At 49.5% G+C, this 15,774-nt stretch overlaps 4 protein-coding genes across 4 annotated transcripts; 2 read left to right on the top strand and 2 right to left on the bottom strand.

Moving 5' to 3' along the window:
- Positions 1-101: 101 nt before the first annotated feature.
- On the top strand, positions 102-6,959 carry APUU_51223A (uncharacterized protein; the record flags this gene model as incomplete). Its single annotated transcript, XM_041706308.1, has 1 exon — positions 102-6,959. The coding sequence occupies one exon, from the start codon at positions 102-104 to the stop codon at positions 6,957-6,959; it is 6,858 nt and encodes a 2,285-aa protein (XP_041558706.1).
- A 540-nt stretch (positions 6,960-7,499) lies between these two features.
- Positions 7,500-8,777, top strand: GCN5_1 (bromodomain-containing protein; the record flags this gene model as incomplete). Its single annotated transcript, XM_041706306.1, has 2 exons — positions 7,500-7,667; positions 7,725-8,777. 2 exons carry the CDS (start codon positions 7,500-7,502, stop codon positions 8,775-8,777), a joined length of 1,221 nt encoding a protein of 406 aa, XP_041558705.1.
- Positions 8,778-9,861: 1,084 nt separating this feature from the next.
- APUU_51221S (DUF4050 domain-containing protein) lies at positions 9,862-11,196 on the bottom strand (the record flags this gene model as incomplete). Its single annotated transcript, XM_041706305.1, has 1 exon — positions 9,862-11,196. One exon carries the CDS (start codon positions 11,194-11,196, stop codon positions 9,862-9,864), a length of 1,335 nt encoding a protein of 444 aa, XP_041558704.1.
- A 573-nt stretch (positions 11,197-11,769) lies between these two features.
- APUU_51220S (ATP-binding protein) lies at positions 11,770-14,628 on the bottom strand (the record flags this gene model as incomplete). Its single annotated transcript, XM_041706304.1, has 1 exon — positions 11,770-14,628. One exon carries the CDS (start codon positions 14,626-14,628, stop codon positions 11,770-11,772), a length of 2,859 nt encoding a protein of 952 aa, XP_041558703.1.
- Between the last annotated feature and the right edge of the window lie 1,146 nt (positions 14,629-15,774).

Raw genomic sequence — 15,774 nt, 5'->3', positions numbered from 1 at the left:
CCCTCCCTACGATTTACCTACGACCGTCGGCTATTTTCATTGCAACTGTTTTTGAGGGAATGGGTGTCTAGAGACATGGGCGATCGCGCCCGAGGATACAAATGGAATCATGGCGGGAACGAGGGTTTGTGCCGGACTCGGATGATGAGGATGGATTTGAAAGCCAGGAGAAGGGAGTGAATCAGGATGTCCACAGTGATAAAGCTGCTCCCACAGAAAGTTCTGCGCAGACGGAGGAGGTTGTCGGGACCGCTGGCAAGGGGGGTGAGGGGGTAAACAATGGACAAACGGACGATTCCCGTGATGACGACCTTGGATTCGTGGAAGAGGACCGAGAAGGCTCTGATATACTTGAGGATGCCACCGCGCCTGTTGAAGAAGATATCGATTTGCCCTTGCCGGATGCGCAACCGCAAGGACTAAATCACGACGACAGGGAGTATAGCCTAGATTTGGGTGATACTGGGGGGGATGATGGGATTTCAGCACGGGGAGAAGATACCCCAAGAGCTCAAACACCCGATGAGCTGTCTAGGGCGGCTGAAGACAAGCAGTCGTGGACGCCCCGGCCCAGACAGCAGCGTGATTACTGGGACATGCCGAGCTCTTCCCCGGATCTGTTGCAGCTTGATCACCATCCGTGGCGGAAAAAATCATCGCCTGCGGCTACGCCCACACCCAAGGCGAAAGAGGCCAGCCAACCGCGTCAGCCAAACGAGAATGTGGCAAGCTCGCCTCTTTCGTCCCCATTATCCTCTCTCCACTCTTCAATACTGGCCGAGAATGACCATCAACGCACCGAGGATCTTCCGGACCAGAATCTCGAAGAACTGCTGCCGCCTCTCGACATACCGGATGATATACTACGACAACTGGATCAGCCGGCGAGAAGATCGCTCCGGCAACGCAATCCCATTCAGCTCCACCCTTATCTTCTTGAGGATGCAAAATACCAAAAGCTCATGAAAGCTAGGGGTGTCAAACCTGTGCGCATCACTCAGCAAGAACTACAACGAGCTCGAATCGCAGCTGCTGAAAGGCAGGGACAGAACTTGGGTGATGACGCGGGTTCGAGCTCGGACACTCAAATGACAAGTTTTCAATTTAACCCGTCGTCACCTATAGATCCTCGACAGCTATTTGACATAACACCGCTGGAAGGCACTGCAGACAACGACAATCGACAAGTTCTTCAAAGACCGGGTCCGTCTGTAAATACTACTGGACGACGTTCGCCCAAGAGACGTAAGGTGGCAGGACCTGGAGATAGTCGTCAACGTCAGAATAAGCGTCCAGTATCTCCTCCAGCACCTCCACAGGTTGTGATTAGCAACCCGTCATCCTCTCTACCGCGCGATGTCTCTTCGATATTCGATATTCCTAGTCCACCGCGCTCGGGTAGTATATCCTCCCCACCTGTCCGAGGAGATACAGGGTTTCGATTTCCGCGTGGATTTTCGCCTCCTAATACTACGCCTAGGACGGAAACAAAGAGAATCACTGCCGATATCAATGATAGAACTGTTGTTATAGATGAAGCTGAGAGTAGGGCTGACCAGGAATCTGACGACTCTCGGACCGTCAGACCAGAATCCTCCCACAGCAGTCCAACCTCCGATTTGGATGAAGAGGACGACGAGAATGCGCATGAGGCAGCCGTTCGAAAATATCAGAGAAAGATCAAAGGTGTCCTACCGGCGTCATGGCTACGACTGGATCAGCAAAACCGGAAAGGCCCCCCCGGTTCTACACAACGGAATCATGACAGATTATCCCGGCTGGATGCGGAATCTGCTAAAGGTGTTGCCAGGAAAATTACGAAAAGGCCTGACGCCCCGGCGCCGTCCAGTGCGAGAGACCAATTTTTGTCTCTAAGAGAACTTGCAGAAGAAAGTGACAGCGAAAGCGCAGAAAATCGCCACGATTCTGACAGTGTTGAACCACACCAACGTTCGGCTAGTTTGTTTGGGCCTGACGACTCTTTCAATGACCAAGACCCTGATGGTGATATACCGGAGGACAACCGAATCGACTACATGTTTCCAGCGATGTCCCGAAATCCTACCCTTTCCAATGGTCAAACCCGCACCAAAAAACGCAGAAGATCGAAGACAAATGAAACTCGGTTCCATGATCAAACCAAGAAACCTCGTCTAAAACGACAAGCACGACTCACAGAACCTATATATGGCGGCCAGAAAAAGAAACCTCGGCCGTCACAACGCCTACCAAATCTGGGCATATTGGATACCCCGGATGTCGCGTCACAGCCCCGAAAAGAGCAGCCTCAATTCTTAAGAGTTGCTGCGAGAAACGCACGTTCTCGTCAAGACAGGGGAAGACGTAGCCCAACTCGCAAGGTGATTAGGCTGAACTCTAGGCTGGACACAGACGATGCCAACGCATCTTTGCGCGAATGGCGTGCGGGACGATTACGACAGGCGACTTTGCCCAGGGCACCGCATCAACATAAACATCCTCGAAGACAGCCCTTAAAGGACCTCTCCACAAATGCAAGAGACGTTTTCAATGGCCTAGGCGCGAAGCGGACAAGGGAGCGCAATTTACCGACTAATAATCAACTGGCGGGCCCGTCAAGAAACAATAATGCTGCAGGGGGAGAAACAGCGACGATTGATGCTCGCCCAGACTCAACACCCGACACTCGCAATGCTGCGCCGAGGCCTGTACAGCAGCGACGAGGTAATGCATGGGTTATTCAACGAAATTTTGCCATTTCATCCCTAAGCAGGAATAATGCGCGACCTGTGATGCCAGAAATCGAGAACCGTGCCAGTGATGCAAGAGAACTCCCGTCGTTGCAGGGGCCACTTGCGTTATTGGCCCGGGATGAAAGGCTGCCTCTGAACCGGTTTCTCTCCGGCGCTGCTGGGCCCCATAACTCACTCCGAGAAACCACTGAGCTTGACAGACCGAAGCATGCCCTGAACCCTGTTGCTGGTTCACGACCTCGCCAGTTGAAGAAGCGGCAACCAAAACGTCTCAATATCACCACAATCGAAGATTATGCACAACCTGTGATACAGTCCCCAGAATTGGAATCTGCAGATTCTCGATCCAGTGGGCAATTGGCTCGCGTCAAGATCGTTGGACAACCGAATCGCTTCAGAACGGCGTATTCTGTAGAATTCGGTATCAGCCCTTTGCATTCAGGAATATTTTTTCATGAGACTACATTCATTGGGAGTGGAGAGTTTTCTCGCTCGCTTGATATCAGCAAACGTGAACTCGACAAGAGCGCTGGTCTTTTCCATTTCAGGTTTGGTGATCAAAGTATGCGATGGGGCTCCTGGGATGACTCGGTATCTTCTCAACTGGGCACAACTTTCGACCAAATCATTGAAACCGCAGATGCCGGCAAGACCGCTGGAAATTTGAGGGAAACATCTGAGGATCTTGTCAATTCTGACTGCGCTGTCTACAGATCCGTCATTAAGTACACGTCAGAAGCGTTATCATTCATCGACCCTATTGACAGAGTCGGGTTCGTAACCAGAGCCACCGGCCTTATCTCGAAGACTATGGAAATTTTGTCAAGTTTGGTTTTGACGGCTGGGGATGATACTGGACAGGTATTAAAAATCGCCTCGTACAATGTCGCCTTTGCAAATCTGGTTTACCAGATTTCGAATTACAGGCTCGTGAACCAGTCCATTCGGGATGAGGCTTTTGATCTGACAAAGTCGGCTTCGAGGCAAGTTGTCTCGCTTATTTCGAACTCGATAGGGCAATCAAGCGTCCAAAGGTTCCTCGCCGCAACCAAGTCGCAAGAATTGCGTGAGGGCGGCATTAAGAACGACCACCCAACTGTCGAGGCATATGTTATCGTGCAGCACGTCCTGCGTAGTGCTGAAGAGTTCAAGGGATGCCTGCAAGTCTTTATAGCAGATGCTTACGCAACACAGGATGTTCAAAGCGCTGGCGAGAAAGACATTGGCAGCTTGGAAAATGGATGGCAAGGGGTTTTTATGACTCTACCCTTGCAGGAGATCGATTCTCTTGGGATTTCTCGTGTCGGCTCCCGCTTTAGGGGTGGCTATGATAACTGGGCCGTCGTCAAGCGTCTACTAAGTCCGATATTTGACAGCGACGAGGCGAATTCAGAGTTCCAGCCCATTTCTTATTACAGTTACTGCCGAGTTCTGTTCCAGAGGTGTTTTGCACTCATCAATGGCTGGGGCTGGCGCGATTGCAAGCCGATTCTCGACACGCTGTACGACTTTTTTGCCAAACGGACTTTGTACAACTTGAGACTAGAGGAGAGCCACAGATCACCTGCCTTTCTTGATGAACTCGATGGCCACCCTTCATTTGACGTTTTCCCGGGAGATCCATGCTTTCATATCTTGCTTAAGATAATCGCGAGTGGACTGCGCTTTTTATCGAATACCTACAACAAGAAGAAGATTCTAAGTTATACCTGGCGGCTGTTACCAAACCATGGCCGAAATTATCCCAAGGAACAGCCTATCCACGAAGCAGATTTGGATGCATTGAGGAACCACCACGATCTCATTTGCACGTTATACTCATCTGTTCCTGACGGATGTCGTCCTCGGCTGGGGACAATTAAGGACCTAGTTAATCCCGCTACCTCCCACTTCGAGACTTGCAAAATCAGCATTCAGTCATGGACACGGCTTGCACGGTTTAAGTTAACGACAAACGAGGACATATCTGGCTTAGAACCCTTTGCTGAATGGCATTGTTACTTTGTCTCGGAATTTCTCAAGCAACACAGCCTTGCTCGAAGGGAGATTGAAGCGCAAAATGCTGGCGGCAAACAGTTTCCTCAACAGCTGATAGAGAGAACAGTCGCTGAGAATCAACGACAAATCGAAAACTTATTGAAGACGGCTCTCCAGGGTCTGCAGAACGCAGTCAGGACTGCACCGACGTTAGATCACGCCTTTAAAATTGTGTCTCAGACACCTATCAAGTCAATACTGGACCTATTCAACAGCCGAATCACTCGATTAAATGCCACCGTTCTAGAAGGACTCCAGGTCATCGTGATGTACGTTCAAAAGTGCAGTTCGATTTCTCCGGAGCAGCCCGTCATGCCGGCCGGGAACCCTTCATTCTCAACGGATGACGATAGTCAAGAATATGGAGATTGGACGGATATTGAGGCTGTATACGGATATGAACCTTCACCGGTACCTCCAGGAGTGGAGCATGTGGAAAGGGTATTTCACCCTGCAGTATCACGTTTAGTTTCGAATTGTTTTGGTGAAGATCGTTCCCCTGATGATGCGATTCTCAATGGTGTTGTGGATTGCTGGACATCGGTTGCCAACACCCTTGTGAGACATGGATTGCGACGGTGGGACAGTTACATAAGTCCCTACGAAGCTGACTCCTGGGTAGCGCTTCGTTGGACGACCCAAACAAGGAAGTTTACCCCTCAATTTCTAGCGAAATGTATCGAAAAAGAAGGGCAGATCTTATCGGAATGTAAGATACAGATACTCGGGATATGGTTATCGAGTTTGGTCGAACGGGCATCGATGCTTAAGTTTCAACATGGTTTAACCCAGGCGATCTTGAACCAGGATGCAGAGGATCCCGTTCTAAAGAACCTTCCTTTCTCTCGGGACGCAAAAGAAGGACGATACTCGATATCATACGTAGAGCTCAGTCAGCGCCGACTGTCGCTCATCTCGTCCCTTCTGTCGAACATGCGCGCACATCTCCAGGACCTTGATGATACCAAATCACAAGAACTATCAAGCATGCGACAGGAGTATAGGGAAGCCATTCAGAAAATGATGTCGTCCATGAAAGCAAACTACCAGGAATTGGGCAACGCGGATCAAGGAGACTATGTCCACTTCGTCCACCGTATCGTCGGTTTCCTACAACAGCATACTAGAGACATCTGCCCCATCGACTCGTTCTTTACAGATCCAGCTTCTTTCCCTCTGCCTAAAAACGACCCGACTTACATTGTCGCGCGGCTGAAGAGCTACGAACCGAAGCTTTCGTCCGCGAAAGTCGCGAAGACACTCGTAATTTTCGTCCAGGGCGTTTCGGAACGTGCCGCACTTGACGGCGAGCAAACATATCTTGTCAGTCAGCTGCATGAGGCAATATCAAAAACCTATGAAGCTGGAAATCTAGAACAGCCAACCCTGCGGGCAACGCTTTTGCGAGGTGTTTTTCCTGCATATCTTGCAACCGCCTTTGAGAACCCAACGGCGTGGATTCTCAGTTGGCCAATTATCGAGACTACTACTCGCGTGTTCAAAGAATTGCTTTTCAATATGGATGCCACTCATCCAGACTGTGTCCGTTCAGTCGTGGATATCTCCAGTGCAGTTTTAGAGCCATCGTATAGGGCCCTACACCGGATAGTAGTCGACACAAACTTGCTTGATAAGCCCACTGTATTAATCACCGCTACAGCCTTTCTCGACATGATCATATCCACCCTCCCAGTTATCGACTATATGGACCGCGTCACAACGGACCCCAGTTCAACGAGGTCAATTATAGCGCAGATTCGTGCCATCCAAAAACTCGCCCTCTTCATGATTTCCAACCTACAAAGTCAACCTCATTTGTCCCCAGACTTACCGATAAACATCACCCTTCCCACGGAGACTCGTCCCCAGTCATCGCCTCAACTGTCCACCAGCGACATTTCTCTCTCTGCAACCCGCGAACTCCAGACGTACATCAACGAAAACTGGGCGCAACACCAGGGAAAATATTACTTTACCCGTCGAGGTCACCAGCCGCAGGAGATCACGATCGAGGCACCAATGTCCGCGAAATTAGATAACTCATCTGAGAATAGGTTGCTAGACGCTGCGAAAGCGCTTTTGGATACGCTAGATAGCCTGGGCTTGTTCGGTGAGGGCGAGGAAGTGGTTAATAACGACATGCAGTTTCAATCCCACAATATCTGGGAAGATGAAATTCTTCTACTTTAATGAAGCTTATATTACGATGCAAACGAGCGCCTTTACTAAATAGATCATGCATGACTCAAATTTATATTATTCACATCCTTGTATACTCTAGCCTTTTATAAACAAATTCGCAAGACACAACGGGGTGTCCATGGAGCTTACCACGCGGGATATTAGACTTTGATGTACCATGGTAGCTCCGCCATAGGTCCGCGATCCCCAAACTTGGGAATTTAAGCTCTCCAGTAACCAGTATACTAGCCTATTACGGTGTATAGATCTACAATTAACTCTACAGTAAATTTAGTAAAAACATATTTTCAGCCCTACGAGGTGGTGCCCCAAATCATCACGTGATGGCCGCAAGTAGTTGCCAAAAATAAATAAAGAAACGGCCTCGTTGGTGTTACTCCACACGGTGTGAATCTCCGAATGATGCCCTCATGACCTCTATAGTCTGGCAATAAGGTCCCTGAGAGGCTTGAAGGGCGAGGTGACCAGTGCCAGCTTGCATACCGTCCACTGATTATCCAGGTTGTCAGTAACCAGTATACAACGCAGATGATGATGGCCGACAACAGTCAAGATCTCCACGCTGCAAAGCACACCATCGCCGAAAGACCGGATACTGCGCCTGATGCCAAAAGAATCAAAAGCTTCCATGATGAAGTGGCAGTACCAGTCGTTAAGCCTGCAGCTATAACACGAGCGATTTCGTTCCCGGATAAAGTATGCTATGGCTTTTAGATTCTGGGAAGTGTGGGGGCTAACCATTCTGACTTGAAGCCAGCAGTTGTAGAAGAACGAAACGGCGAGATCGAATACAGGGTTGTTAACAATGATGGCTCTACAGAGAGTATGGTTATCTTAACGGGGCTCAAATGTCTGTTCCAGAAGCAACTTCCGAAAATGCCGAAAGATTACATCGCGCGTCTTGTCTATGACCGCACACACTTGTCCATCGCTATTGTCAAACGGCCCCTGGAAGTCATTGGTGGGATATCGTTTCGGGAAGTCCGACACCGCAAGTTTGCTGAAATCGTGTTTTGCGCAGTCGCGTCTGATCAGCAGGTGAAGGGATACGGTGCGCATCTCATGGCTCACTTGAAGGATTATGTCAAAGCCACATCACCAGTGATGTACTTTCTCACTTATGCCGACAATTATGCCATTGGGTATTTTCAAAAGCAAGGATTTACCAAGGAGATCACTCTCGACGGGTCTATCTGGATGGGTTACATCAAGGACTACGAAGGAGGAACACTCATGCAATGCTCCATGGTCCCTCGAGTACGGTATCTTGAAGTTGGCCGCTTGCTTCTAAAGCAGAGAGAAACAGTTCTAGCCAAAATGCGTCCGCTGAGCAAAAGTCACATTATCCACCCGCCACCCCAGCAATGGGCAAACGGCGTCTCTACTCCAATTGATCCGTTATCTATTCCTGCCATCCGGGCAGCTGGTTGGTCTCCCGACATGGATGAATTGGCGCGGCAGCCGCGCCATGGTCCTCATTTCAACGAGCTTCGACGTTTTCTCAACAAAATCCAAAACCACAAACAAGCATGGCCCTTCCTCCTCCCGGTCAGTAAAGATGAGGTTCCGGATTATTACAATGTCATTGAATCTCCCATGGACCTATCAACCATGGAAGAAAGATTGGAGAAAGATTCCTATACTGCCCCGAAAGACATGGTTAACGATCTGAAGTTGGTTTTCAGCAATTGTCTGAAGTACAATGGCCCAACAACGGTATATGCCAAGTGTGCCATCAAGTTGGAGAAATACATGTGGACACTGATCAAGGAGATTCCGGAGTGGCTTGAATTGCTCGAGAAATAATTCAATCGGTACTAGCATATCCCAATCTTTGAAGCCAGGCCCTACAAAGTCATCCGGTAAAGGTAAGTCGGAGTACCCTAGGTTCTTTGATATCGCGGCGGTAGCCAAGGCTTCGTCGATGTCTCCAAGCTGACTATACTCACGCTAAAGGACCTTGCACATACTTATCACAGGTGCATGAGCGCGAAAGATTAGAGTCCATGAAAGAGGAAATGCGTGATACTAGAAAAGTCCCTGTCATGCTAGTACGAGTCGGTTCTCCACGAGAGCCTTTGAAGTTGAGATTGTTGTACGCTGAGATGCTCAATCGTGACCCACTATTTATACAGAGTCAGACTGTCAGTTCCACTAACGGATCGACGCACCCGCAATGACAGCAGGCAGTCAATCACATGGCTCCCTACTATTCAGTACCTGAGGGGATCTAGGACAATTCTACTGCTCCTTTCGTCCCAGCATACCGTATACTGTTTTATGTGTAGGCCAAATAATTTGGCGAACTACGTACAAAACAAAATTCCTTGACAAGGCACCGCTACCCTACACTGTCATTCGTTATTCTCAATGAAGGCATAAGCCGGTTTATTACCGTGATATTTCTTCGTATTTGGATTAAAGTCTTTCAGTAGCTTCTGAATATGCGAAGCTAGGCAAACCGAGAAGGAATTCAGGAATTATATAATGGTAAGAGAGTTGTTGAGAACATGACTGGTATTCAGAAAAACAAGGAAATATATACTCATGCATTTTACTGGGGGTTTCGGCGACGAGTAATTTTAGTTTCTGATATCTACTATGGACAAATAAGAACGTAGTCATTTGCACCCGTAAGGGAGTGTAGGACAAAAAGGATCCATTTACTTGTGATATTTCTTGAATTCGATAAAGTAGTCGACTCGAGCAAGTTTCCTTTGTGCCAACCAAACAGAGTGGATATAAGTACCGTGAGTATTCACCAGCTCCATGGCGAAAGATGAAATACAGCGGGGATTAAGATATATAGCTTTGATACCCAGGGTTCATGTTCATAGTTAAGAAAATAAAAGGAAACAGGAGGGTAAGATAAAAGAAACTTATGACACTCTTATTTATCCGCTTGTTCAGCATCCCCCTCCACGACTGCTGAGCCCTCGGCAGCCCCGGGGAGATCCTCAGGGTGTGAAAGATGTTGGCTTGACGAGCCACGCCTGTGGAATGGATGCGGGTGGAACCCTGAGAAATGCAAGACCTTGCGCACCGTGCTCGCGATTGAGGACTTGCGCTTTGACTCCGGCGAGCTCGGCGGATTCCTGTCCTTGTCGGCTGTTGATGGGGGAATAGCGGGAGTATCGGGGTGTTTTGAAGCGGAGGTATTGGTGGGCCGGACAATTGCGTCGTTAGTTAGTACGAGATTTTGAGGCTTTGGAGGCCACTGTCCGTCTGCTTTCCAGCCTTGGACCATAGAATTTGTCATGTCCGCGAGATTTATTGGGACGGTAGGAGTGAGGCCTTGGATGACAACCTTCGAGTAGATGGAGGGGTACATTGCGGGGGTTATGGCGGCGCGAATTGGGTTGGAGGTTGAGATAAGGGAGGGAACGACAGGGATAAGAGGGTCGTGGAAGGTGTCTGACGAGGGGGATGAGGAGGTGGAACTGGTGGACGGGGATGCTGCCGGGATGGCCGCGGAGGCGGAGAGGGGCTTTGATAAGTCTGCTATCTCAGTAATAGGGCTGGTGGTGATTTCGGCTTGAGTTGCGTCGTTGACAGTAATCTGGCCAGCCAGTGATGGTTGGACGTCGTTGTCATGAATACGCCGCGCATCATCTTCCTTTCGGGTAATGTTCAGAGCATCTGTCTTCGACGCGAGATTAGATGTCTCCCTGGTAGCCGGAACAGCAACTGGATTGGAGTTAAGAAATCCTGAAGTGTTCTGGATATCTGAATCAGGAGTCGCAGTGTTGCCCTCAAGCTCCGTACCAGTCGCCGACACCGATCGCTGTTTTCTCTCCCATGCCTTGACCTGCTTTCGAGACTGAGCCCCGGACCATGCATCGCGTCTCTCTACCCATGTACGCAGTCCTTCATTCCAACTCATCTCCTCTTCCATCTGCCTGCGACGCTTGCGCCGGCGCTCAGTGTGCCGGGTTTCTTCTGAGGACACTGAGCTAAGAGCGCCTGAGAAGCCATCAAAAGCATCGCCCCCCTCTAGAGGCCCGGGACTCGCGACAGGCGAGAACTGAGGTTCAAGCTCTGATCCGGAGCTATCATATTCGCGAATTCGCCATTCCAGAACTTCCGTGGGCTCTGGGTTCGCAGGGTACTTTGGAGGAGGGGCACCGGGTTTTGCCGAAAATTCGAAGGACCAGTCGTTTTGGACAACGTCGCGGACGTATCGCTTGGCTTCGCGGATGGCCTCGTCCCGAGATTCATCCGACATGATGGATTATTTTGAGGGATTGAGCAGGGAGCAAGTAGTAGAGGAAGGGAAGGAGGTGATGCAGCGGCGACGAGAACGGAGAATGTGAGGGGTTGATCGCGTGAGGAGAAAAAGCCCGCGGGATAGAAGGCAGAATGAAGTTGGCCTCTTTCAGCTGTCTCGCGGGATTGGATTTCGCATTCTAAAATGTGTTAAGTGTTAATCATTGTATGATTGACCTCCATTCTCCATTAAGAGAAAGAATGCATGCTGAAAGAAGGTGACGAAATCCAAGTGCGGATAGAGGCGGCGGTCGAGTCACCGAAAAAATCTGCCTGAATAAAACAGCTAAAATCTTGTGCAAATGCCGCCACTACTGGGTAATCATGCAACAAAAATGGTATATACTTCTTTTAGTCTAACTGTTGGTACATGCCGGTCGTATCGCTACAAGTAATGAAAGAAATAGGTGGTGGTACATTTGTTATCGCATGATCGGACCCGTTCCCTTGCTGAAAGTCCTGCCGAAACACACTCTATGGAAGGAAAACACCGGTCCAAGTCTCATGCTCTAGGGTATCATGTTGCTGGTTCTCACGTTCGCACTCTTGCGGCGTCGGATGCAGCAGCGTCATCACTGACATGCGTTGCGAATCCCCATCCGGGACTCTTCTTGCGCCGGCCCTTGCGATCTCCATACTGCTCGTCGAACTTACGGACCGCGGAAAGTGATGACATGTCTTCGCTGATGGAAGCACTGATCTCTTCCATACCGCGGGTGAAATGTGTCCGTGTCAAGGTTCGCCTTTCGGGATACTGGTATGCACCTTCTCCCGTATGTTGCTGAGCCAAACTGTTTTCCTCCCGTACACAGGCCAACGCAGCTGCGACGCAGAGGTTTTTCAAATCAGAGCCGGAGTATAGCGGTGTGCGACGTGCCAATTCCGCGAGGTCGACAGAAGGTTCTAGGATTTCTTCTTTCAGATGAATCTTTAGGATTGCGTGACGGTCTTGTTCGGTGGGAAGGTCCACAAGTAATCGCCTTGGGAGGCGACGGAGCACCGCATCGTCTAGATCAAATGGCCTGTTTGTGGCAACCATGATAAACGTAGACGTGTCATTCATCCCATCCCACTCTCGCAAGAATTGATTGATCAGTTCCCGATGGGATGTGCGGCTGCTGGCCCCAGTACGGGAGCAAAAGATGGCGTCTGCTTCATCTACGAAGACGACGCAAGGACTAAGCTTCTTGGCCAGGGTAAAAATGGCCCTGACGTTCTTCTCCCCTTCACCAACATACATATCGTACACTTCAGACCCGCTGACTTCGAGCACCGTTGCTCCACTTTCACGAGCCACAGCCTTTGCAAGCATAGTCTTTCCAGTACCCGGAGGTCCGTAAAGAAGTAAGCCCGGGATCTTGTCAGTAGCTAATACGCCATAGGTAAACGCCTCCGGACGAATAAGCGATAGCGAAGTGAGGGTTTTCAACGCGTCAATTGTCTCGGGCGGAACATGCACATCCGCAAAGGTAGTGCGAATGCTTTTTGCGTCAACAACGCCATTCAACAGCTTTTTCTCGTGTGAGTTGCAACTTTTGCGGAGAGAGGAAATCAACCGCTCACGATTGTTGTCTGTTTCGTTGGGCTTGGGTTTCGGCGTTCGTTCTTGCAGCCACTCGTCTCTGATAGAATCTGTCTTCTGTATCATTTTGAGCGCACGCTGAATGTGCTCAAATCCAAACACCTCATCCCCACGAAGGCTTCCAAGGGCAAGTGTTGTCGCCCAGTGTACCTGATTATACGACCAATACCGCTCATCGAGACCCGAATCTTTCACAAGAGGCTCTTCTAGCGGCCAAGAAGTTGTTTGGAAAACTTCATCCTTCACTGCCGAAGGCTGCTCCTCAAGCCGTGTCCGGAGCATGCTCTGAAGGTGTCGAATGTTGATATCTAAGGTCCGTTTTCTTCGATCTTCCGCGAAGGTCTTTTCCGTAGCTTCAGCTTTCATGGCCGGCGTGACAAGGACCGTCTGGGAGTACTGATCATCGAACGCAGTTTGCAGTAGGCTTGAGGAATCAGAATCAGGGGAAACGTCTTGAGCCGCAGTGCCAATAAATAGAACCCGATGTCCGTCCTTCCGGCGATCTTGAATAACCTTAAGTAACAGATTTAAGAACCTGGAACCTTCACGGGTATTCTGTATGTCGACGCAATCTTGGACCTGAACAATAATATCACGCGTCTGTTCCGGTTGCGGACTGTCAGAGTCGCTAGGTGGCTCTTCATTGGCTGTATTTTGAATAGTTGGTTGCTGTGAGAGTTTTCCAGGAGATGAGAGAAGCTTATGCAAAAGTTGAAGTCTCCGTTCTTCAGATCGATCGAAAGACGGCTGGGATGTGGCGCCGGCCGAACTGTCTGATGGATTGATTGCCGCGACCAAGCCCTTGAGGCCGAATAAGTTGGGAAGGGGAATATCTCCAGGTTCGCGAGAGTTCTCGATTGTTATGAACTTCGGTCTACCGTCCTGGCGGAAGTTCCGTGGAATCATCGTGTCCGTGTCGCCTTCCTCTTCATCATTTATTCCCTCGCTAGACTCCCGCCACGCATCCGATATTGATGGTCGGTACACCTCGTAGCCAAGCAATCGGATGGGTGAGGTTCTACCTGTATCCGCTAAATCCTGCTCGGTGCAGAGCTGGGCGATGTCTTGCGCGTTGAGCGTCATTACGTCGGCGCTGAGCTCGTCCGCGAGACGTTTTATTACCGCGTCTAAAAACAAGATCCCATCGGTGCCCGGATAGTGGAGGCCAAGGTGCGACTTGCGTGTTGAAGGCTCAGTGGCATATTTTGCTGGCGGTAGTCGTAAACCAGCCCTGGCGGAGGCGCATAGCTCTTCCCATAAGGCGTCCGTCAACGCATAGCGGTTTTGGGTGTCAACACAATCATCTCCTGCAGGGGGCTCGTCTCCGCTACCACCAGAAGCTTTACCATCCGCAGAAGCTTTACCATCCGGTGTGATGGTGCGGATGTTCACCTGCCGTTGCGTCTCCCTTGTGCTCTCCTCGCTGAGTACTGTATTCCGTTGGCGAAACCAGTCAGGGACTGAGACAGTCGGAATAGCAACTTCTTTAGTGCGTTTTCTATTCCTGAGTGCTCTCCGTATCGCCGAACCGTAAGGGCCTGACTCTTTTGTGCTTGGCTGTTCTACTGGCGTCTCAACCGCCGCATGGGGTTCGTTCGGACTGTGGCCGCCATTGAGGGTTGAGATTCCGCCCGGGAGGTTTTCGGAAATTGGGTCTCGGCTGTCCTTGGGGTCAGAAGGTGTGGACGAGCACCTAGCCTGCGAGAGGTGGAAGCGTCGCAACGGAGATGTGACAACTGCGGGATATCGGCGATGCGCAACAAAACGGCAGGGTCGTACGAGTGAGCAGAGGAGCCTACCCTGTTGCATTGACGAGTACATCCGGGGAAATTAGAGCCGCCGGAATCAGGGGAATAATGAGACTGCTGACGTTGCAGAGAACAGGCGGTCGCATCAAATGGGTAGCTGAGGCGACGGAACTTTTTTGATGTCCATCCCATATCCGGCTGACAAAGAGGAAGCAGAAAGTCACATGACCCGAGCAGACTTATGTATACTGGACTGGGAACCCGAGTAAAAGGGAGACTGAACGTATTTGATACTTGCTAGTGGTGTAAACACGTATTTGTACGTATTTGACACTGTTCTTAGGGAGTGTGCTGCTTTCCTACATTATGGGAAAAGCAGTATATCGAGGCTTTTGGAAGTGTTAATCTTTCTTGTGTACTCTGTACATCGAATGACTATCAGGTCGGATCAGACAAACTCAGGATCTGCCAGCTAGGTGATCTAAGCCTGAGTTGGGTGTCTTATGTTATAAGGTCTTTGGGACTACGGTGTTTTGCTAATGTTTAGACTACAGCCGGCATACTACTGGTCCTATATGAAACAAAAGTGCAGCAAGAAAATAAAAGCTGAAAGAACTCAAATGTAACTTGGTTGTATTATTTATGCGAGCATCTAAATTCGGCCCACGGAGAAAACCCTGTGGAATACAGACTGCAAATACACTGGGCTTCTGAGATATTCTTGGGTGACCAACCAAAAATATCTGCAGCCCAATGGTACTAATTCGCCTGTCAGATTTTTCGATTATCACTATTCTTTAAAATCATCAGCCAATGTGCACATAACAAACGTGATGAATCAACAAAGTTTGTAGGTATCTCTCAGACAAAGTGTACTGGCAAGTAGCAGACCAACCGGGAAAGGAAGGTCCGAATTTTCTCGTCATGGGCGATTTGGTAAAGAAAGAAGAAGAGGTATGGTTGTCATCCTCGAGAGATCGGACTAAAAAAACAAAAAACAGGAGATCAAGAAAACACGATATAACTCACCTTGCAAAGTTAGCTGGAACATGATTTGATGTGAGGCGAGCAGTATGGTATGATCACATTGCATCATACGCTGCATCAAAGAAGAGCAGTGGCCAAGCCATTGCCTGACAAGAATGGATCAGTTAGACCACATGTTGGTCAGTCTCGTAGCAGATACTCCGATTAGATCGTCCACAGT

Source organism: Aspergillus puulaauensis, chromosome 5 (genome assembly GCF_016861865.1).
Source record: "Aspergillus puulaauensis MK2 DNA, chromosome 5, nearly complete sequence".
Taxonomy (NCBI): Eukaryota; Fungi; Ascomycota; class Eurotiomycetes; order Eurotiales; family Aspergillaceae; genus Aspergillus; species Aspergillus puulaauensis.
This window is presented reverse-complemented; position numbering and strand designations above follow the sequence as displayed.